Raw genomic sequence first — 19,757 nt, forward strand, 5'->3', positions numbered from 1 at the left:
ACATCCTGTTAACTTCATGCTTGATTGACAAGAGAAATCAACGTTTTGTTGTCAACTGATCCGTTCTGTATTTACGTGTCGTCGTAACTACAATTATACATTTCTCAAGCATGTCTATGTTACCCCTATTCATATATCACCTTTGAGACACTTGGATTCTCAGATTTCAACCATGACTTCACATTGCTGTGTGATAGTCAACAAGAAGTCCTTTCAGTGCTGATGATGGTATCTTCGAATTAATATTTCTTCTCGTACATCATCTCTGATCAGATATGGGCTGTCCTTTCTCCACTACAATTGTACCCACAGCTGTATTGAGCATTTCGAGACCCTGCCCCTGAGTACGCTTTTGCGAACCAACCACCGAGCTCAACAGTCCCGGAAGAATCTAAAGTTTGATTTATTTCGCACCCTTTTACGGAAAAGATCGACGATAGCCTGGCATTTGAGTCAATATCTCTATGGTTGAATCTGAAGCAGGGGGTGGACCTCTTCCGTTACGAGGTTACGTGCTTACTATTTCTCCTCCTTGGGTTCTCTAAATAGATCCCTGAGCCACTTCACTTGGGATCATGGTTCTTAGAGCACACTCCTTGACTAGGAATATATGGAAGAGAGGTAGTCTCTCATAATCATTCTCTAGTCGTAAATAGTCATTCTTTATCAACATATGGTAGAATGAAAGTACGCTTTATATCATGCGTGTTCTTTCTTTGTTCAAGTCGCAGCGTTACTCTGGCACATTTGTAAAATGACAGCTCTCCAACTGCTCTTGCGATATCAGGAAGATTTTCATCTGAACTGTTTTGGGTTCCATATATATTGATTCCTTGGTACGAGAATTGGAACTCTCGTGGATTCAGATATCAAAAAATGAGCTCGTCATCAGTACCACAGGGCGAGACGGTGAGGTAGCATTCAACATTACTAGGGCTGACCAGTCGTCGAATCTTTAGATCAATCGCAAACCACAACTGCGCTATTACTTTCATTTGGCTCAATTTCTTCGACACGTTTTCCTGATTGTCGAGACCACTAATTGAGATACCTTCAGTTCTTGATGAATTGAAGTCCAGCATTACACGAAGTCTCGACACAAAACTTGCTTGTTATAATTTTATTCGTGAGTCCCAGGAGGCCAGCCATTAGCAATCAACAAGGCCAATTTCGCTGGTTTAATGGCTTCACAAACCCGTCTCAACAATCGTACCTGCAATGATCAGATAATTTAAGCTTCATTCTCAGGAGGGTAATTCATCTCATCACTCAGTGTACTATCTTAGCGACATGGAGGCGCTCTTTGGCTTATACTCAATCATCAACAATGCAGAAGGCTAAGCCGCAACTTAAATACATATTGGGGAAACTCTGGCATAAGCTTACTACATATCGATCACATCATGATCCCAATTCGTCGAGCTGATGATTGGGATAGCCTATGGAATTGGTTTAGATCTAAATACTCTTGGGATTGTTTAGCTGACTATCTGGAGTAGTTATAGAAATTGTCTCATTACTCTGCAGACTCTAAGTTATAGAATGACTGCAAAGAATTAAAACACTGAATCGCAAAATTAGTCGAATAGCATATTCGATCATCAGCCTCTCAGCATGCTATCACCACATAGTCTTCTAGTATCTTGGGATAGGCGCTTAGCTTAACTCTTAGAAGGGCTATGGAAGCTCTGAATTTGCAGAAAATCAGAAATGGCCCTTTGGAAATTCTTAGGCCTCCTAACGCCAGCCAAGGTTAACATCATGTATATGATGTATTTCGAGGGCCAAATGCAAATTTTCGACGCGTTTGATATATTTTTAGGCTGAATCATCAAATCCTTCTTGTAAGTAATGGTCTTGGCATCTTGGGATATGGCAAGCCGTCATGAAGGAGACCCAAAATCCTGAGGACATAAAAGGTTCATGAATCGTTCTCAATTTGTGGCTTCATTCTATAGAAGACATATCTTTTCGCATATCTTTCCTTGGTATTTTCTCTTTTCACTCCGCTATTCTTTTTGTTTCCCTTATTTCCTTGATTGAAAACAAACTCTTTCAATTTCCTTTCTCTCCTTCATCATCCAAAATATTTCTTTCCTATCTTCTTCCAATCACTCAAAATTTATTCTTCTAAACCCCAAGCCATCCTCAGTCTCCCCTTCTCCCGCCCCTATCAAAGTCCGCGAAGCACTCGCCCCCATCCCCTTCAACTTCAACCCCGGAATCTTCGCCATCCAACCCAGCAACGGCGGCGGCGCCTCTGATTACTGGTGATGAAACAATTGGCGTTGAGCTCGCTGGAGTTTTCACACAATGGAAGGTTTTCGAATGGGCTGGTGATTTGGACATAGTGTGGGGACTGGATGTTGTTCTTATTCTTATTCTTTGCATTTTTTATTCCGTGCACGAGTTAACTAACTCACCCCATCATCTAGTTAAAAGATTTCCTCACCGGCGGTGCATTCGCCGGCGACGAAGTCCTACAAGCTTACGTCGGTGGTAAAGATGGCCTCGATAGACTTTTCTCCCGCTATGCAGCTATCAAACTTCTACAAGCATACTGGGAAGCGCAAAATGTATTTTTCATCTACATCCCTAATATCGTCAACGATCGATGGCACGGCAACTCCGGTGGAGAAAACGCTGGTGATCCGAGAAGATTCTGCGGTGAAAAGGGAATGATGGTTCTCGCAGGCGTGGACAACAATTCCAAGTTTTCTGCTCCGACGGGTATTGATAATGGGAAAGTTGCTTCTATTGGGGCATTTAATATTCGTTCGTTTCCCTTCTCCCCTAGATCTCATGTACCCCCCCATCTCCTCCTCAAAACTCCCCACTAACCCCCTCTTTCCAGAACTCCAACAACTCTACACCAGCACCTACAACATGTATACCGGCAATGGTCCCGACTCCTACAAAGACATCACCTGGCACATGAACAACATCGCACGTGAATTTGTCGGGAACAAGGATGCTAACAAAGCATATACCACTGCTGGATTTTTCAACCTGCCGGTCTGTGAATTGAAAAGTTATAATTGGAAACAGAGTGATAATATGCATAAGGATCCTCCTTGTGATTGCTGTGAGTAGATTTTTCTTTTCCTCTTTGCGAACTATAGCCGAAGATGATGAAGGGGGCGCGTATAGAAGCAATAGTCTAGAATTGACACTAATATGAAAATAGTATGTGCTCAAGATGCCTGGGGCCACAAATTCCTCGATTATGCTTCTCAACCTATCAAAAATTGGTTGAAGAGTTGCTCACCTTGTGTTTAGGTGTCTTTATGAATTATCATAGCTATAATCTACGAGAGCTCTCTCTGATGATTCGGGAAAAAATGTGCTAAAACCCAGGTTCATCTTTGCACGCGTGGGACAAGTAGAGGTTTAGAAGTTCTGCAGCGATCGTTTGACAGATAGGTTATGGGTTTTATGCATTCCGTTTTCTGTACTTTGTCTGTAATTTTAGGAGTTTATTTGTTCTCTCGAAACATACCTATTGTGTCTCGAGTCACTTTACTCGATGGTTGATTCTGCCCCAGATGTATCGTGATGTTCAGAGCAAATCACATGCATGTACAGTACAATGGGTGAACTTTTTCTTACTCAAACGAACTTTCGATCTAAAGAAGATTCGATGTATTTAATACTTTGATAGTCTGAGGTGAGTAAATACGTCCTCGAACAGATTTGGTGCAAGCCAGGTATCCCCATTGAGGGAAGGCTAGAGTAGATGTCATATTTCTGAAATTTTCATTCACTGCATCAGCACAAGTATTATTTTATGTTGTATTATACCACTCTGCCGCGAAGATAATAACCATACTGCTCTCTCTTCCTATGTGCCATAAAAAGCCACCCCTTTTAGCTATACCAAGCCAGCCAAAGCGAGCTATCGCTGTTAACCCAAAAATGCTCCCCTCCGAGACTCGGCCGGTTCCCGCATGCCCATTTTCGCCTCACAGTACCACCCACCAAAAAAAATAAAGCAAATATAGCAATCCCCCACCATAAATCCACCCATTGCGTTGTGAATATAAACCCAAATGTATGTACGCGATGTCCTCAACCCTCATCTATCTCAGTGTTGTGTAAACTTGGAGACCTAGACACAATAGCAAACCCAAACCAAAGGCATTTCGACGCTTGATCCATTAATTCATGCATGAAATGTGAAGACAAGAAATCAACTCGTAAAATAATACATCGTAAGGAGAATCGGAATTTGGAACCCGATCCCATGACAAACGCCTTGAATTCATAAAGCAAACATCCTAGGGAAGTAAACACCTTATGTATGCTACCAGCCGACCTCCTATGCCATTTCTATATTTTCTTTCGCTAGTCATCAATCCTATATGACTTTTTGTGTGATTGCAAATGCCGCAAATGACCAACCATTGCACTAATCAAGGTGCGTCAAAGAATAACTCGATATTATTGTTTTCCACATCCCATTTGGTCGCGTCGGCTGAATCTTTATCATCATCTATCGGTTTCCTATCAATCGAAGTTGTCTCTTTATTCCCGATCGGCTCCTCATCTCCACTAACATTCGTGAGTTGTTCAAACATCCTATCTCCCAAAAGTTTGTCTTCACCAGCCGTGACACCTAGAGGAGTATGACCAACAGTACTTACGCCCATTACAAAGTTATCTCGCATTGGACTATGGAGTGAAACAGAAGGATCCATCCTTGACAATCCTGCCTCGCTGAAAATATTTGGTTGTTGAGGAGATGCATGACCGAATGTAGGGGTGCCGTTTGCATTCAGATAAGCATGTGGTGCGAAAGCTGGAGATGGATTTGTCGAAGCCGCCATGCTAGTATACGGATCATGGCTATAAGATGCATAAGGATGCGCATGATCATGAGCACTTGGGAGACCACTCAGAATTGGACCATGTGAACCCATACTTGGCATGCCTGGCCCAGAACTAGTTCCAAAACTATGAGTAGTAGGGGTTCCAGGTTGTGATCTTCCTGGAGCAGGCTGCAAAGGCATTGGGCGACTTCCACTAGGCTCACTACTCTTTCTTTTGAAATTATGAGGTTTGGTTCTCAAATTTTGTGGTAAAGCTTCGGGGTCATTAACTCCATGTTGTGCCATCAACTTTTGAAGTTTCGTTGGCCTGGGTTTTCGTGTTGATTTGGAAGATTCAAGTACTGGTGGAGGATCTGGCGCGACTGGTGACCATTTGTGAAGTTCTTGTCTGAAGAAGTTGGTTTCATAGGCAAGCAGGATTTCTGAACCTTCAATTTTTCGTAAATAGAATCGTTGGGTTTCGGATTCGTCTGCTGTTGACATGACTGGATTGCAATACGGTGCAATATGATTTCGAAATTCCTGAGCATTGTTGATGATTGATTCGAGGATAGCCTCTTCATCGGGCTGAAATGGTAATGACGGAATCTTATCTTGCCACGTTTGTAGATCTTCAAGCTTTGGTCTAGCCGCATCGCGAGGGATTTTCACACGCCAATCACAGATTGGGCAAGTATATTTATCATCATCCTTAACTTTACCACGAGCAATCTTTAAGCATTTGCCATGGTACCTATTTTGAATTAGCAAGTCCCCAGGAAAAAGAGATGAATAACTGACCATTCATGACAGAGCTCACACTCAATCATCATACCGGCTTCAACTCTTCGACAAATACAGAATACTTCCCGAAATCTTGGATCCTCCCAACTGTGTAATTTATCATTTGAAGGAGAAGGTTCGCGAGATAATGGTTCAGCCGGAAGTCGTGGTTTATCCTGACTGATATCGAAGCAATCCACATTGCGTTCCATAACATATTCCATGTGTTGTTTAAGAATATGTAGAGGGGCATTTGCCTTGCCGAAGAGTTTCTTCCCTTCTCGCATCCAATCCTCATGTCGCTTGATTTCCTTTTCCAAATCAAGAGTACCACTTGGTTTGCTACCCAATCCTTGGAGTTCCTTTTGAAGAAGGGCGACCTCTGCATAGGCGGGACGTTTCATGAAATCGGGATCCCTACAACGGTCATATAACGATACGATCTGTTTATGAACTTCTCGATGCTTGTTCAGAATTTGATCAACCTTGGCCAATGTTTCTTGAGAGACAGGTAACGATGCAGCCTGAGCTTGTTGAGACAAAGCCTCCAATTGTGGATAGTGAACAGTCTCTGCCCCAATAACTTCTTTGGCTTTTATTTCCCAATTCATACCGGCGATTTTCTGTTCCTTGTAATAGCTCAAGTAATCGTTATAGTCCGATACTTGAAGTTTTGTAGCTTCGTCAATGATATCGCTAACTTCCTTCAAAGAGAGGAAAATTCCGCGGTTATCACGGGCTCGGTCATTCCACTTCATTTGTTGAACTTCCTTCTCAAGCTTATCAATCTCGACCATGTCGACATTGAATCCTCGTCCAACTTCTAGAAGTTCTTCAAACTCAGTCGTACGACGTGAACTTGGGTGGGCTAAAGCCGCTCTGGCATCGGTCTGGAACTTTGTGATGGCATCCGCTCGCTCTCGTAGTTGATCAACCTCTGGGCAATGGAAGCCAATTCTATCCGCATCTTTCAATAACTTGACAACGTTATCGAATTTCCTTAATTCACGGTCTCTTTCTTCCATTTCTGCGGCTCTACTGCCTTTACGCCAAGCTTTTTCGTTCTTTCGCCGGTTCTGCTGCTTTCGAACGGTGTAATTTGTTGCTTCTTCCACCCATTCGTTACAACGATCAACAAATTTCTTGAGTGAAGGGAGGGATGGCAAGTCATACGGAATGCGCTCTCCTTCATTCAAGAGGGTCCGTAAAGTTTTCAATGATGGAGTTGCATCTTCTTCGAGAAACTTTTCCACTTTTTCTTCCCAGATTTCAGGCAGACCTGCTTTATCAGCGACCTTTTGGTGCATAGTTGAGATTGCTTCTTCTGTACGACGGTAATGAAGAGTATGGTCAGTACCCGCAAATCTTTCTGCTTCTGTAACATCGCAACATTCGTAAGTCCCCGCATGGAGAAGACACAACACCTTGCCACTCTGGTTGCACTTGAACCTTGAGATATACGCATAAGCTTTGCAGTGAGTGCATTGATACTCTTCCTCTGGTACATCTTCTTCATCGATCTGAAAACCAATATGACACCTGGGACCAGCACCTTCAATGACATCAGTAATGACACAAGTGTGACCATCTTCCTTGTGTTTATCAATGAAATCTTTTCTTTGTGAAACCTCTCGATCGCGAAGTCGTCCAAGGGCAGGGGCTAGCCATTTGGCGGTCTGGATGGTAACACCACCAGTTGCTGCACCTTCAGCTGCAGTCCATAAAAGTTCATCGTGGGAAAAGCATGGCTGTCGTCTGAACTGTTGGAGGCGTTCAACCCCAGAATCCCCGAATGGTTCCCAGTCTGTGGGTGCGAAATTAACGGCTTCATTGAAATTAAAACCATGGTTAAATCCAGCATGGTATGCTTGGGGGAATGTGATGACAAATTGACCAGCTCTTTGATCCAAAGCAAACACTCTAACGCCTGCTTTCTTCAACTGTTCTGGGGTTAATAGTGTAACCAATTGAAACAATAAGTCAGGTTGTGTTTCAAACAATTCGGGCACAGCTTCCCGCATGGCGTCTTCGAATTTCTCGGCATCTTCTCCTGGAATTCCGTACCAAGTCTTTGTGGATCCAAAATGTTGATAGTTTGCGGAATATGCGTAGTGATCCTCATTGTGCCAGCAAAAAGTCGAAAAGATCATTCCAACGTACAACCATGGTACAGTCATACCGGAGATATCCGATTTGATATGTCTGAATAGGGATTCTCCATGAAGTGGCATATTCGTTAAATTCCAGGGGTCGGTGGAGTAAGGATTTTGTGGTTGTCTCTCGAGAGTTGGAAAACCACTTCCGTGTGTAGTTGAATGAATATCAGCACCGTATTCAACCTCAACAGTTTCTTCTAGGCTTGCAACCAATCTCCAGAATTCTCTTTCAATGTCATCTTCGGTAACTGGTCGAGGGCAATTGAGAACGGGATCAAATGGCATTTTGTTTTGGAAGTATCCTTCCTTGAAATCTGCCGCCTTTTCTTGAAACTGCTTTAGTGAGTAGATCCCCCCTTCTTCGAATCCAAATTGACCATCGCCGACTAGGCATCTAGGACAATGCCAATCAAAATCTGGCTTATGAGTAACGGGAGGATCAAGACATTGCATATGATGACCATAATCGCATGATTCACAAATCAAGATTTTATCAGCATCATCACCCTTGCCGCAAGTTTCACATTTCTGATATGAATCTAAGTATGTGTCCGAATAAATGGTAGAGGAGATAGAGGATAAAGAAGAATCACTACTGACCTCCCCAGGTGTTGAGGATCCACGTTCTCCTGGATTTCTAGGTGGTGTTGGTCGAAATTGGGTCATATGTGATCCAGCCACAGTTGGTACAGCATCTGCAGGGGTATTGTTAGCCGGGAACCTTGACCACCAATGATACATCAAGGTTTCTAATTTAAACCTTACAATGTTACCATGGTGCATTTGCTCGATGCATGATGAATATGAAAAATGTTACTCTACCTTTCTTAAGTCGTTTGCTGCGTCTTCCGCCATTGTCTGAATCTTCCGGTGGTTGACTTGTCTTACCCGAATCCAAACTTTCATGACTTAACTGTCTCTTGAGTAATGGATTAGAAGTAAAACCATTCAACACAGGAGCTGAACTAAGTGCAGATGGTTTATACTCGGGGGTGTTTTTAGCCGATGAAATCGGACTATCGAATGCTCTTCTTGGCGTTGGTGGAAAACTGGCGCTTGACTCTCGTTCACGGCGAATATTATTGACAGGTGTAAATGATGAAGGTGTAGGCGTAGAGTTGACAGCTGTAAAACCGCCAGCGTTGACCGGAGTAAAACCAGATGTAGCTTGTGATTTTGGTACAACCGGAGCATCTAACATCGGAATATTCTTCATGCTCTTTTCAAATTCCTCCTTCATTACACTTGTGTTCAAAGCATCCGATGCGCGCATCGCAGGAGATTCGCCCCTCAGACTCGATGGTGTATGTTGTACTGATCTCTTCATCGGCGAGTTTGCAGGAGATGGTGTCAGTGGCCCTCCGTATTCATACTCTAGTTGTTGATGTACTCCTGGTTTGGCCAATCGTAGGTATTCTTCGTAAGGATGCAACCATCTTTGATATGAGTTCTTCAATGACGTCGATAACGAGGACATTATCTTCCCACTGTATCCCAAATCTCTCCCGATCTCCGCCCATTTCTTAAGTTTGCAGACTTTCTCAAATCCGCCTCTGGTATCAACGGCCTTCTTAAGTTTGTACAAGTCGAGAGGTCGTTTATCGACACTAGGAAACCGATTGAGATTTGTGCCATGTTGTTTATGGAACTTAGCAAGTTGATCGAGATATGTAAGATTCGCTCGTGTGCCTAAACGTAGTTAGTAGTGGAAATGGGTGGTGTTTACAGGACCGGGTCAGGGATGGAGGTTGCGATTGAACTTACTGCCTTCAACCGAATTTAATTCTTGTTTGCGCGTGCGAAAGTGAAAACGCTATGAATCGTTAGAATAGATATGCAAATGTTTTATGTTGTGACCAAATAGTGCGAGTCGCAGATTCGCAAAGTAATTGTGTGATTGCGATTGCAATGAATAATAAGTGGTGGTGAAAACATACCTCGGTGTCGATCGCAAACTCTGGTTTCCATGAATCTGGTGGAATAACTTTACAAATACCATACTTTCGAGCTTCAGGCGCAATACTTCGAATGTATGCATAGGGATCTTTGAATTCTTCTGCCGTTGGTCTATAGGTTGGTGCTTCTTCTAAACCATGAGGCCGCATCTTTTTTGGATTTTCTCGGCTGGCCGTCGGCTGTCCCCTCCTCTCTACGCTGGTCAAATCCAAAGGTGGAGAGATCATAGCACTCAAAGCTGTAGGCGCTGCAGCTGGATTGAAAGCATTGCCATTTCCATTTGATTTTCCTCGATTGGAACCTGCGTTGCCATTTGGTGTACCGATGGATGGCGAGGCTCTCATGGTCGAGCTCGAAGCCGTTGTATTCATGGGTACCTGAACCATATTGGCGATTGAATCCACCAAAGGGGTAGTAGGCAGACAGGTACAATGGTCGCAGGTAGATGATGATCGCGAAAATGAAGACGAAAGTTAAATTTTCGACATTGAATTCAAATGGTGAAATGATATTGGGCGTACCAATCGTTGTGATGGTTACGTGAAAGAATCGTGGAAGATCGTTCCCCTCGTACCGGGCTGGTAAGGCAGATGGAAAGAAAGGAAGTGTAAGATGATGGTACGGTGTAGTTTGTGGTGTCTGGTTGCCGATATCAAACTAATCAATGCAAACGCATATCAAGAACCTGAGGTTAATAAACTAAAATAGTCTGGTTCGGAATTCAAGTAATAAAAGGTTTATCATTTATCACTTCTTGATTGCCCTCGTATGGCTATCAAAGGGTGAATTGAATGTGCGGTTAACGAAGGTGGTAGACAAAGGTAGGTACGTCGGTACCAAGTGAAGGGCGTATTAATTATCTTGGTTGAAAGATGTGAAGTCTTGTGTATGAGGGAGAGAATGAGATTGAGTGAGGTTGGTTTGTATGCCGTTCGAGTACTGAAGTATGTGGATTTTGGTGCGGGTGTGGATGTGGGTGTGGATGTGATATTGTGATATTGATGTGGAGGATTGGGACTTTTAGAATGGTGGAGGGCGGATAGAACGGTCACGACTCACGAGAGGGAGAGAGAGAGAGTGAGAGAGAGAGTGTGAGAGAGTGAGATCCGGGTAAGCCGCTAAGGAAACCCTTCACACATGTTCCGTCCGTACATCAAATGGGATTTTTATAATATAAATGTGGAGAAGATGAGAGGAAAATGGGTTGGTTTATCTAGGTAGGTATGTCTTGCTGTATGGAAACGGTACGGCGCAGTAACTTGACGATTTTCTCAAAGAGTGGTTACAGTAAGGTTAGGTGTTGTTTGTTGGTGGGTGAATTGAATTGTCAGATGGGCAACATGGATTCACGTTCTATCATTCTATTTGTACCAGTGTACAGTGTACAGTGAGAGGTGAGCGTCCACTCGACCGGTATACGAACTGGTGTCTGTTCCTATTTCTTTTAGCATGAATGATTTCAATTATCCTTGCGTCTGTGTGTGAGTGTGAAGGTGTGGATACGGGCGAGGATAAGGATCACAAATTGATGTACAGTACAAGTTAGATGGAAAGGAAATATGATAATATATTGATTGGAATCGGTAACCCTCACTCAATTCATATAATAAATTTCCCTATTCTTTTTCATTCCTCTCCTCCATTTTCATCCACTTTACAATTCACATTGACATTCCCCCCGTTCTCCCGTCCGTGTCAATTGATTACCCACCCTTCCCTCCACCTATTGATAATTCGAAAGTTTCCTTATGCGATTTATATTGCATGGGGTCAGTTTGCAACCTCAGGCCAGATGCCGTTTCATCAGCCAATGAAAATCATTTGACGTTGATAAATGACGAAAAGCGTTTAGCTCGGGACGCTGATGAGATCCAAATTCATAAAAGATGTGTTAGATTTATTATACCGGGATAAGTGGATCAGTGGCTTTGCAGCTTGTAAAGTCAATTCTTGGAGTAGGAACTCTGAGACTACAAGACTGCTAGTGAGTGAGTGAGTGATGAGTGGGAGACTGGCGGCTTGGGTAAGTAGTAATGAGCAGGAACTATGAGACTACAAGACTGCTAGTGAGTGAGTGAGTGAGTGAGTACTTCTCTCTAGAGTGACTAATAATTGACTGACTCGAGGTTGATTGAGTAACTGGCCGGTTCACTGATGGACTTGTGATCTGATCTGATCTGATCTCCCTGCCCTTGCCTTGCCTTATCAATCCCTAGACACCGAGCGATAAGTACTCCTCCCGTCTGTATGAAATCATTTATGCAAGTTGAGATATACAGAGTACGAGTACAGTACAATCGATATGGCCTTGCTTACCTAGTACGTATTGGTACCTGGTGTAATACCTGAGTACCGTACCTGGCTTGGGTACCTCTCGATGCTTCAAAGTGGTCAGAATCAATGCTACTACATACTGTTATTTATCATGAATCAATTCGATCAGGAAGGTCGTTTTGATTACCGTACCCTCCCATCCCATCACGTTTTTTTCATCTGATATATTGATGTGTGTTCCCAAATATGCGGTTCTAGCGCTTTTCCAATTCCATTCATTGTTCGAGGGATGATGCTGACTTGATGGTCTAGAGTACGTACGACGGTATTGGGTTTACTGATTGCAAGTAATAACCTTAAACACCACGCACCACACAGCACACACCATACACCACACACCACACACCACACACCACACACCACACACACATCATATCAACACAACGCATCAAGTCTACATTCCTTGATACCATCCGCATAGAACTACCAGGAATTGGGGAATTGACCCCGTACTCCCGTCACATTGGCCTTTCCACCGAGTACCCATATCGTCAAATTTATTCATCGTCCGTAGGGAATGATATAAGTGGCGTGGCAATTAGGTCCAGAAAGACGTCTGGAGAAAACAAAGAAAACAAAGAAAAACAAAGAAAAGTGTCGAAAAGACGTACATCTTTCTCAGTATATCTTCATTTTCTTCCCCCACCAATGGCTATCGATCGTCCAATTCCTTCATTGTATTGTTGTTACCTTCTTCGTTCAACTCTCCGACAAAGTGCTTTATATGTGGGTTCCACTCCAAACCCAGGTAAGTTCGAGGTTATTCAAAATCTTCCAAGTCTCCAATCCATGACCACATACAATAAACAGATGTAACCATAACATTCATTGCATACCAAAAGAGTGCGCGAGCTTATATTTTCTGACATTTCAACCCACGAAAAAATAGTCAGGCGACTTCGACAACACAATGGATTGGCCAAGGGTGGTGCTGTGAGGACACGTCGAGGTAATTTAAGACCATGGGAAATGACTTGTATCGTTGCTGGGTTTCCTACTTCCATTGCCGCTCTACAATTTGAGTAAGTTTCATGATATGTAACAAGATATCTTTCTTCACGTGAGTTTTCTTGAGACAGACTTGATGTTTCCGCACTTGAAACATCTCGATGCACATATTTATATAAATTTATAGATACCCCTTCGTGATATTACCTCGGTCGATTTTCCTTCCCTTCATGTATAATATCTCTTCATTCAATAATTCTCACCATGCTTCTCCTCAACATGTATCTTCCGCCTACTAACCTCGAGCAGATGGGCCTGGCAAAATCCACACATAACTCTTCATATCCCCCCATCATCAAGAATCTCACATGCAACGCAAAAGAAACGATCGGGTCACCCAAAAAGACCTCGACATTCCCTTCAATCACTCCTATCAAACTTACATATTTTACTCAGTGTTCCATCATTTTCACGATGGCCATTAGAAGTAAGATTCTTTGCACCGGATGTTCATAAAGCTTGGCTTAAATGGTCGAAAGCGGCAACTGGATCTTTGAGGGATACTTTGCCTATCATTACAGATTTTCCATCCGCGGAACCAGAAGTAAATGATGAGGATGGTAAAACCAGGGATCGATCCTATGGAATTGAAGCTTTGAAGGTAGCTTATGAAGACACCAAATCGCATTTGGAGAAAGGGGAACGAATCTTTCATTCTGATATGAAAGAATCGTGCGATATTTGCGACCGAGACCTTCAACACAAGTCGGGTCTCTACACCATTTGTCCGAATACCGATTGTAATTCTATCACTCACTTGACATGCTTGAGTCAACACTTTCTTCAGGGCGAGAAGGATGAGCAATCGAGTGAAGAATTGGTTCCTGTTAAAGGGATGTGTCCTGGTTGTCAGATGGAAGTTCGATGGAATGATGTGGTGAAGGAATTATCTCTTCGAACGAGAGGTCAAAAAGTTGTGGAGAAATTATTGAAACCAAAAAGAGTAAAGAAGGGAAAGGGTATTGCAACATCTCAGACAATTGTGGAAGCTGAGGATGATGAGGAGGAAGAAGAAGAAGAGGAGAAAGAAGAGGAAGTGGAAGATGTACTTCGACGCAGACGAATTCCTTGCACAAGATGTCGACCGCCGAGAGGAGAATGGTTTCATGGATTATCTCGAACTCGACGACTCCGATACTTTATCTGATATCTGATATCAACTATCATCATTAATACATTGTCTATTGGAATTTGGGTGTTATCCATTATCGATGATGGTAGAACCTCTCTATCAGAACAATCCACTCTCATTGGTCGATTTGTAATTTTTCTGACGGAGCGTATTGATAACGCTATTGTATATCTCTTCATATCCTTGAAGAAAGATGGCCAAGTATGATATCCTTATAGAGGGATTTTGCTGCATTCGGTACCCCGTCGGCAAAGGAATAGTGTTTTGTTCTCGACGACCCAAGCGTCTCCATTTCTGACCCCACCATGACACTGACACTTGACTTGGTTTGTATGATACCACTTTACTTACCGACCTAGGTACTCAGGTCTCAGGTCTCAGTGCTCACAGCCTCACACTCACCACCCAGTAACAAAATCATGCATGCTGTAGGTCCATTCCCCGAGGTTGAACCTAATAAGAACCATTGCCCATCTATTTTGGGTTTTCCTTCCAACCATCCAACCATCCAGCCAGCGCCAGAATAGGCTTCATTCTCAATTCCTATCCAGGCCATCTTCTTTTTCACTCCCGTCTGAAAACTTGAGAATTGCCGATTCAAGTCCGCATCTCCACACATCTCTCTTTACCCCGCTGTCCGCCAATTTTCGGGGTATTTTCAGGGTATCTTCAGGGTATTTCGGGGAATGCTGCATGATTTCTGTACCCCAACCCCATCCTTCTTCGCATCACTCAACCACTCACAAGCCACCTTCATCCATCCTCACCTGCACCCCACCAGTCAAACACACAAGGTAAATCCTCGGCACTTATTCATGTACTCCATCAATTCAAACAATTAGTGGAACCTTTTCTCATGTTATCCAATGAGAGATCAAATCCATCTAGACGTCCGTTTACCATTCGCATACCGTATTACCTATGACTTTTTGATATAGGCATGGATGACAATCAAGATAGCTAAGGAACTATCCATACTCAAGAATGGAGAGAGCGTTTGCGAGAAAAGTACAAATACACAATCATTCCACTGTCACTGATGCAGCTCTTCCCCATCAAGTTCCTTCTTCTCTTGACTTTCGCCTCTTTCATCATGTTTCTTCATCGAGATCTCATACCCGTCCTTTCCCTTTACGCTCCTTTGGTTTCGGCGATTCCTACAATTCGTTCGACGGCACCTAGTGTTACGGTCAAGAATGGTTCATACACGGGACTGCACAACAGTTACTATAATCAAGATTTCTTTCTTGGAATTCCATATGCTCAGGTTAGTCATAATTTATCTTTCTTATACTTGCTTCTCTCTACCCTTCTTCCTCTTTCTCTTCTCCCTCTCCCTATCCCCCTTCTCACCTTTCTCTTCCTTACACCTGCCTAACGCTCACACCTCTAGCCACCAATAAATGACCTCCGTTTCCGTGTACCTCAAAGCCTGAATGAATCATGGACAACTTCCAAATCAGCAACAGAATATCCTCCATTCTGTGTAGGATACGGATCAGATGATTTCGAACAAGTAACTGATGAAGATTGTCTTTACTTGAACGTAATTCGTCCATCATCCGTTTCGCCCAATGCATCGCTACCTGTTGCCTTCTGGATCCATGGTGGTGGTTTCCTCGAAGGTGGCACTAGCGACGCTCGTTACAATCTATCCTTCATTGTTCAGAACAGTGTAGATATGGGTACACCTATGATCGGTGTCTCAATCCAATATAGACTCTCTGGGTGGGGCTTTTTGGGTGGTAGTGAGATGTTAGAAACGGGAAATACAAATTTAGGTTTCAGAGATCAAAGATTGGCTTTACAATGGGTTAATGAGAATATTGGATCTTTTGGAGGAGATAAAGATAAGGTTACTATCTGGGGTGAAAGTGCGGGAGCTGCTAGTGTTGGCGCCCAAGTTTTAGCTTACAATGGTTTGTTACTCTATTTGTTCCTCGAATCCTCTCTTCCATTTAGGCATTACTTAACCGTAGATAGGACGAGATGATGGTTTATTCCGCGGCGCAATTTCTGAATCAGGTGGTCCAGCAGTTCTCTTTTTCCCAACTAGTTACCCCGATATCTATAATTCCACAACACCCCAAAAACTCTTCACATCTCTCGTCGCAAACACAACTTGCGCATATCTTCTCGGTCTCAACACTACCTCTACAGATTCCTTGGAATGTCTCCGTAGACTCCCATTTTCGGAGCTGAATGCAGCACTTAATATAACTGCTGGTGGCATCGGTCCTTTCTCCTCATATATCGATAATGATTTCATCGCCGATTATCCCAGCAAACAACTTTCCTCTGGAAATTTCGTCAGAGTTCCATATCTCATCGGTACAAATACTGATGAAGGAACTGCCTTTGGTTCTGGCTATGGGCCCAATGGTACCGGAGTCAACACCGACTTCGAATTCTCAGACTTACTAAACAGCACCGGATTGCTTACCGGCTCCGATGCCAATTTGGAGATCCAGAAACTCTATCCTAATGATCAAAGCGTCGGAATCCCAAGTCTCGATATGTATCCCGACCTTTACACACCTGAAAATCCATTAACGGCAAAAGTTGGTCTTCAATTCCGTCGTGTTTGCGCTTATATGGGAGATGTCATCTTGCAAGCTCCTCGACGTCTTACCGCCCATTCTTGGACTAAATTCGGTGTGCCTGTCTATACCTATAGATTCGATGTCCTTGTAAATGGTGTACCACCTTCTACTGGATCGACCCATTTCCAAGAGGTAGCATTTGTTTTCAATAACACTCAAGGACTTGGATATGATACTTTAGTCGCGGTCAATCCCTTCGCGAATGTTACCCAGGGATACTTTGACTTGGCGCAAGAAATGAGTCGGAGATGGGTAGGATTTATTGCTAATGGGGTTCCAAATGCAGAGACTGGAGTGAGCTGGCCGAATTATGCGGGTAACACAACGGAAGCGGAGAAGAACTTGGTGTTTAATGTTACGGGTAGTTATACTGAACATGATACGTACAGGAAGGAGGGAATTGCGTATATTAATGAACATTCTTTGGGTGTTTATGGTATTTGATTTTGAGGGGAAAGGGTTAATGTCTTACATACTGTTTTAGGAGAGAGAGGATGAATAATGCAAGATGAATTCTTTCTTCGGATATTATTCCTTCACAAATGACAGTTGATAGTGACTAAAATTCTAGAAATCGGAATCAACAGAAAATTGCAGTAAATATCCGAATTATTTTATGGTATGAAATTTTCGGTAACCTCAAGATCGATGCTGAATTAGGTATGTCAGAAGACTCATGGAACAGTCATCGTTTAAGAATCCGATTTTGTGAATCTTTACTAAGTTAGATGCACAAAACTAGGATTTGAATATCTTGAATCGAATTGAATTTTGACAGAAGATAGAGAGATGGAAAGGAAAGGTGTTTTTAGCTCGTCACAATTATCGTCGATAAGTTGGGTGATATGTTACACTGTTAACCTACCATCGTTTATTTACGGATGTTAGTAATGTCATTGATCAAAATCGTTGCAGTAAATGGTTATCCCCTCAATACCTTGTGCTATGTGCCTCACGGCTCACGCCCTGACGAGTTGTAAGTCAGAACTTGATGAGAATGAGAATGAGAATGAGAATGTATTTGAGAGCGATTCCTTGGTTCGCTGTTGGATATGACTACTGGTGGGGGTGGTGGTATGACGGGGATCTATAGAGTGGACGGCGATGGGTTTAAAGGACGAGGGTTGGTGAGAGGTAAGATGAGGTGAGATGAGAGGTGTGATCGCAGGGAATGTGGGAGGGGTAGCGAGGGGTAGCGAGGGGTGAGTGGGGGTGATGGTAAACAGGGTAAGGTAACCTTGAAAGTGTGAGAATAGATGGAAAAGAGAAAGATGAGTACATATCCATGATATACTCATACCCCCCGCGCGTTCTACTCTATTCACCTGGATTTTCTTTACTTTTATGCCAATCTACCCAGCTTCATAGATACTGGAGTAAGGGTATAAAGGTATGAATATCTTCAACATCATCAATTCTGGAAAGGTAAGATAATAAAAATCTTCGAAAAAATACGGCTTGAAGGCAAGATCTCTCATTGCAGTTTTCTATTGGAAGGTGAGTGGAGTTTGGAGGTACCGGTACTCTGTGGTGAAATATGGAGGGGGAGAATGTGTGAGTGTTTATCTGCTGTCGCGAATCTTGATGGAAACTAATCAATCATTGACGATGAATGAAGTTCGGTGATGATAAATACGATGAATCAACAGCCACAAGAGTTTGATATGAGGAACAAGACGATAGCAATAATCCTCTTGCTCCTCATCTTCATTCTTCTCTTTCTCGATTCGTCTAAACTTTTGAATCTGAAATTGAAGCAAGATTATAATTCTAGAGGTCATGAAAACGAATTCGATACATGAGTTGGTTGTGACGCGCAGCTCCTCGGCATCATGGTTATCTACTGTATCTAAATTTGGGGCTGTAAGGGGAGTAGGTACAGGGGTTTATAGAGAGTCTAGAGAGGATATTATGAGGGTCATAGGGGGCAGGGCATGAGAAGATTATGTGTGGATCTAGATCGGGAGCGGAGTTGGATGGGAGGGAGAGTGATGAGACAGTGAAGAGAACAGGTTGAGAAGTAAAATACCAAAATATGTGCGAATCAAGAGTGTAAACCTGAGATCTCCCAGCATCCACTCAATCCTCCCTCCCCATACAATAGATCTTCCTGGACTTTATGGATGAGATTTCCAATTGTTAGGTATAAAGAAGTCATCTATACCAGAGATCAGAGATAAAATATAAAGGCATAAAATGTTGCGAGATGGCTCATCAGGTGAAGCATTAGGGCTCCTTCCACACAGTCTCTACTCCCACCTACCCCTTTCAGCTCAAACGATTTATTAAGGATAAACTCAAAAGATACAGGAAAAAAGCTACTTAGATGAGCTACTTAGATGAGTGGTAGGTTGTTCAAAGAGGTTGTAACAATTGTAACAACAATTATCGTCCTGTACTTGAATAGACAACAAAATATCCGGAACTCGTCAAATATTTACTCTGCTATCTACAGAATATGAGTTGAGAAGTCTGAATATAAAGTTCCCTACTACGGATTGAGGAAAACATTAATATTCATAACTTTCCATTTCCGCAACTCTTCTCTTTGTCTAGGTTCGATACCCGATTGTTGACTTCCTCGATTGGTCATATTGAGAATGTTAAGCTGGGAGCTTATATATACATAGGGAGAAAAAAAAAAACAATAGGTCAAGATCTACAAGGATAATAGAATCGGAGAGATTTACCCTTCGTATATTCTCTTCGAGAGTTCCGCGGATGGAGGGGGTGGGGAAGTAAATGAAAGAGAAAAGTAATAATATGGCACTGAGATGGAGCTTGCGATGCATTGTTAGATTTACTCTAGAGAAATTTGACAATTGACTGAGAAATTATCGATTCCTTAGTTTATAAACACTTCATCTTTAATCCAATGGCTAGGTAGTAAGCATATAGGCATGACTGGAGAAATTAAATTATATGATGTTGTTGTACACTCTAAGATTTATTTATCACGGATCAGCTTGCTGACAAT

General features: G+C 42.7%; 4 protein-coding genes across 4 annotated transcripts; 3 read left to right on the forward strand and 1 right to left on the reverse strand.

The window, feature by feature from the left end:
• Positions 1–1,885: 1,885 nt before the first annotated feature.
• EAF01_008046 (uncharacterized protein) lies at positions 1,886–3,595 on the forward strand (the record flags this gene model as incomplete). Its single annotated transcript, XM_038916302.1, has 5 exons — positions 1,886–1,919; positions 2,244–2,368; positions 2,436–2,775; positions 2,855–3,085; positions 3,188–3,595. The coding sequence occupies 5 exons, from the start codon at positions 1,886–1,888 to the stop codon at positions 3,277–3,279; spliced, it is 822 nt and encodes a 273-aa protein (XP_038767664.1). The 3' UTR covers positions 3,280–3,595.
• An 817-nt stretch (positions 3,596–4,412) lies between these two features.
• On the reverse strand, positions 4,413–10,089 carry EAF01_008047 (uncharacterized protein; the record flags this gene model as incomplete). Its single annotated transcript, XM_038916303.1, has 6 exons — positions 4,413–5,562; positions 5,610–8,275; positions 8,348–8,442; positions 8,570–9,436; positions 9,512–9,560; positions 9,685–10,089. The coding sequence occupies 6 exons, from the start codon at positions 10,087–10,089 to the stop codon at positions 4,413–4,415; spliced, it is 5,232 nt and encodes a 1,743-aa protein (XP_038767665.1).
• Positions 10,090–12,685: 2,596 nt separating this feature from the next.
• EAF01_008048 (uncharacterized protein) lies at positions 12,686–14,192 on the forward strand (the record flags this gene model as incomplete). The annotated part of the gene is made up of 3 exons (XM_038916304.1): positions 12,686–12,785; positions 12,927–13,059; positions 13,295–14,192. 3 exons carry the CDS (start codon positions 12,686–12,688, stop codon positions 14,190–14,192), a joined length of 1,131 nt encoding a protein of 376 aa, XP_038767666.1.
• Positions 14,193–15,270: 1,078 nt separating this feature from the next.
• On the forward strand, positions 15,271–17,224 carry EAF01_008049 (uncharacterized protein; the record flags this gene model as incomplete). Its single annotated transcript, XM_038916305.1, has 3 exons — positions 15,271–15,444; positions 15,571–16,096; positions 16,161–17,224. 3 exons carry the CDS (start codon positions 15,271–15,273, stop codon positions 17,222–17,224), a joined length of 1,764 nt encoding a protein of 587 aa, XP_038767667.1.
• Positions 17,225–19,757: the final 2,533 nt, after the last annotated feature.

The sequence above is a fragment of the Botrytis porri genome (assembly GCF_014898465.1).
Source record: "Botrytis porri strain MUCL 3234 chromosome Unknown BPOR_011, whole genome shotgun sequence".
NCBI classification, from domain to species: domain Eukaryota; kingdom Fungi; phylum Ascomycota; class Leotiomycetes; order Helotiales; family Sclerotiniaceae; genus Botrytis; species Botrytis porri.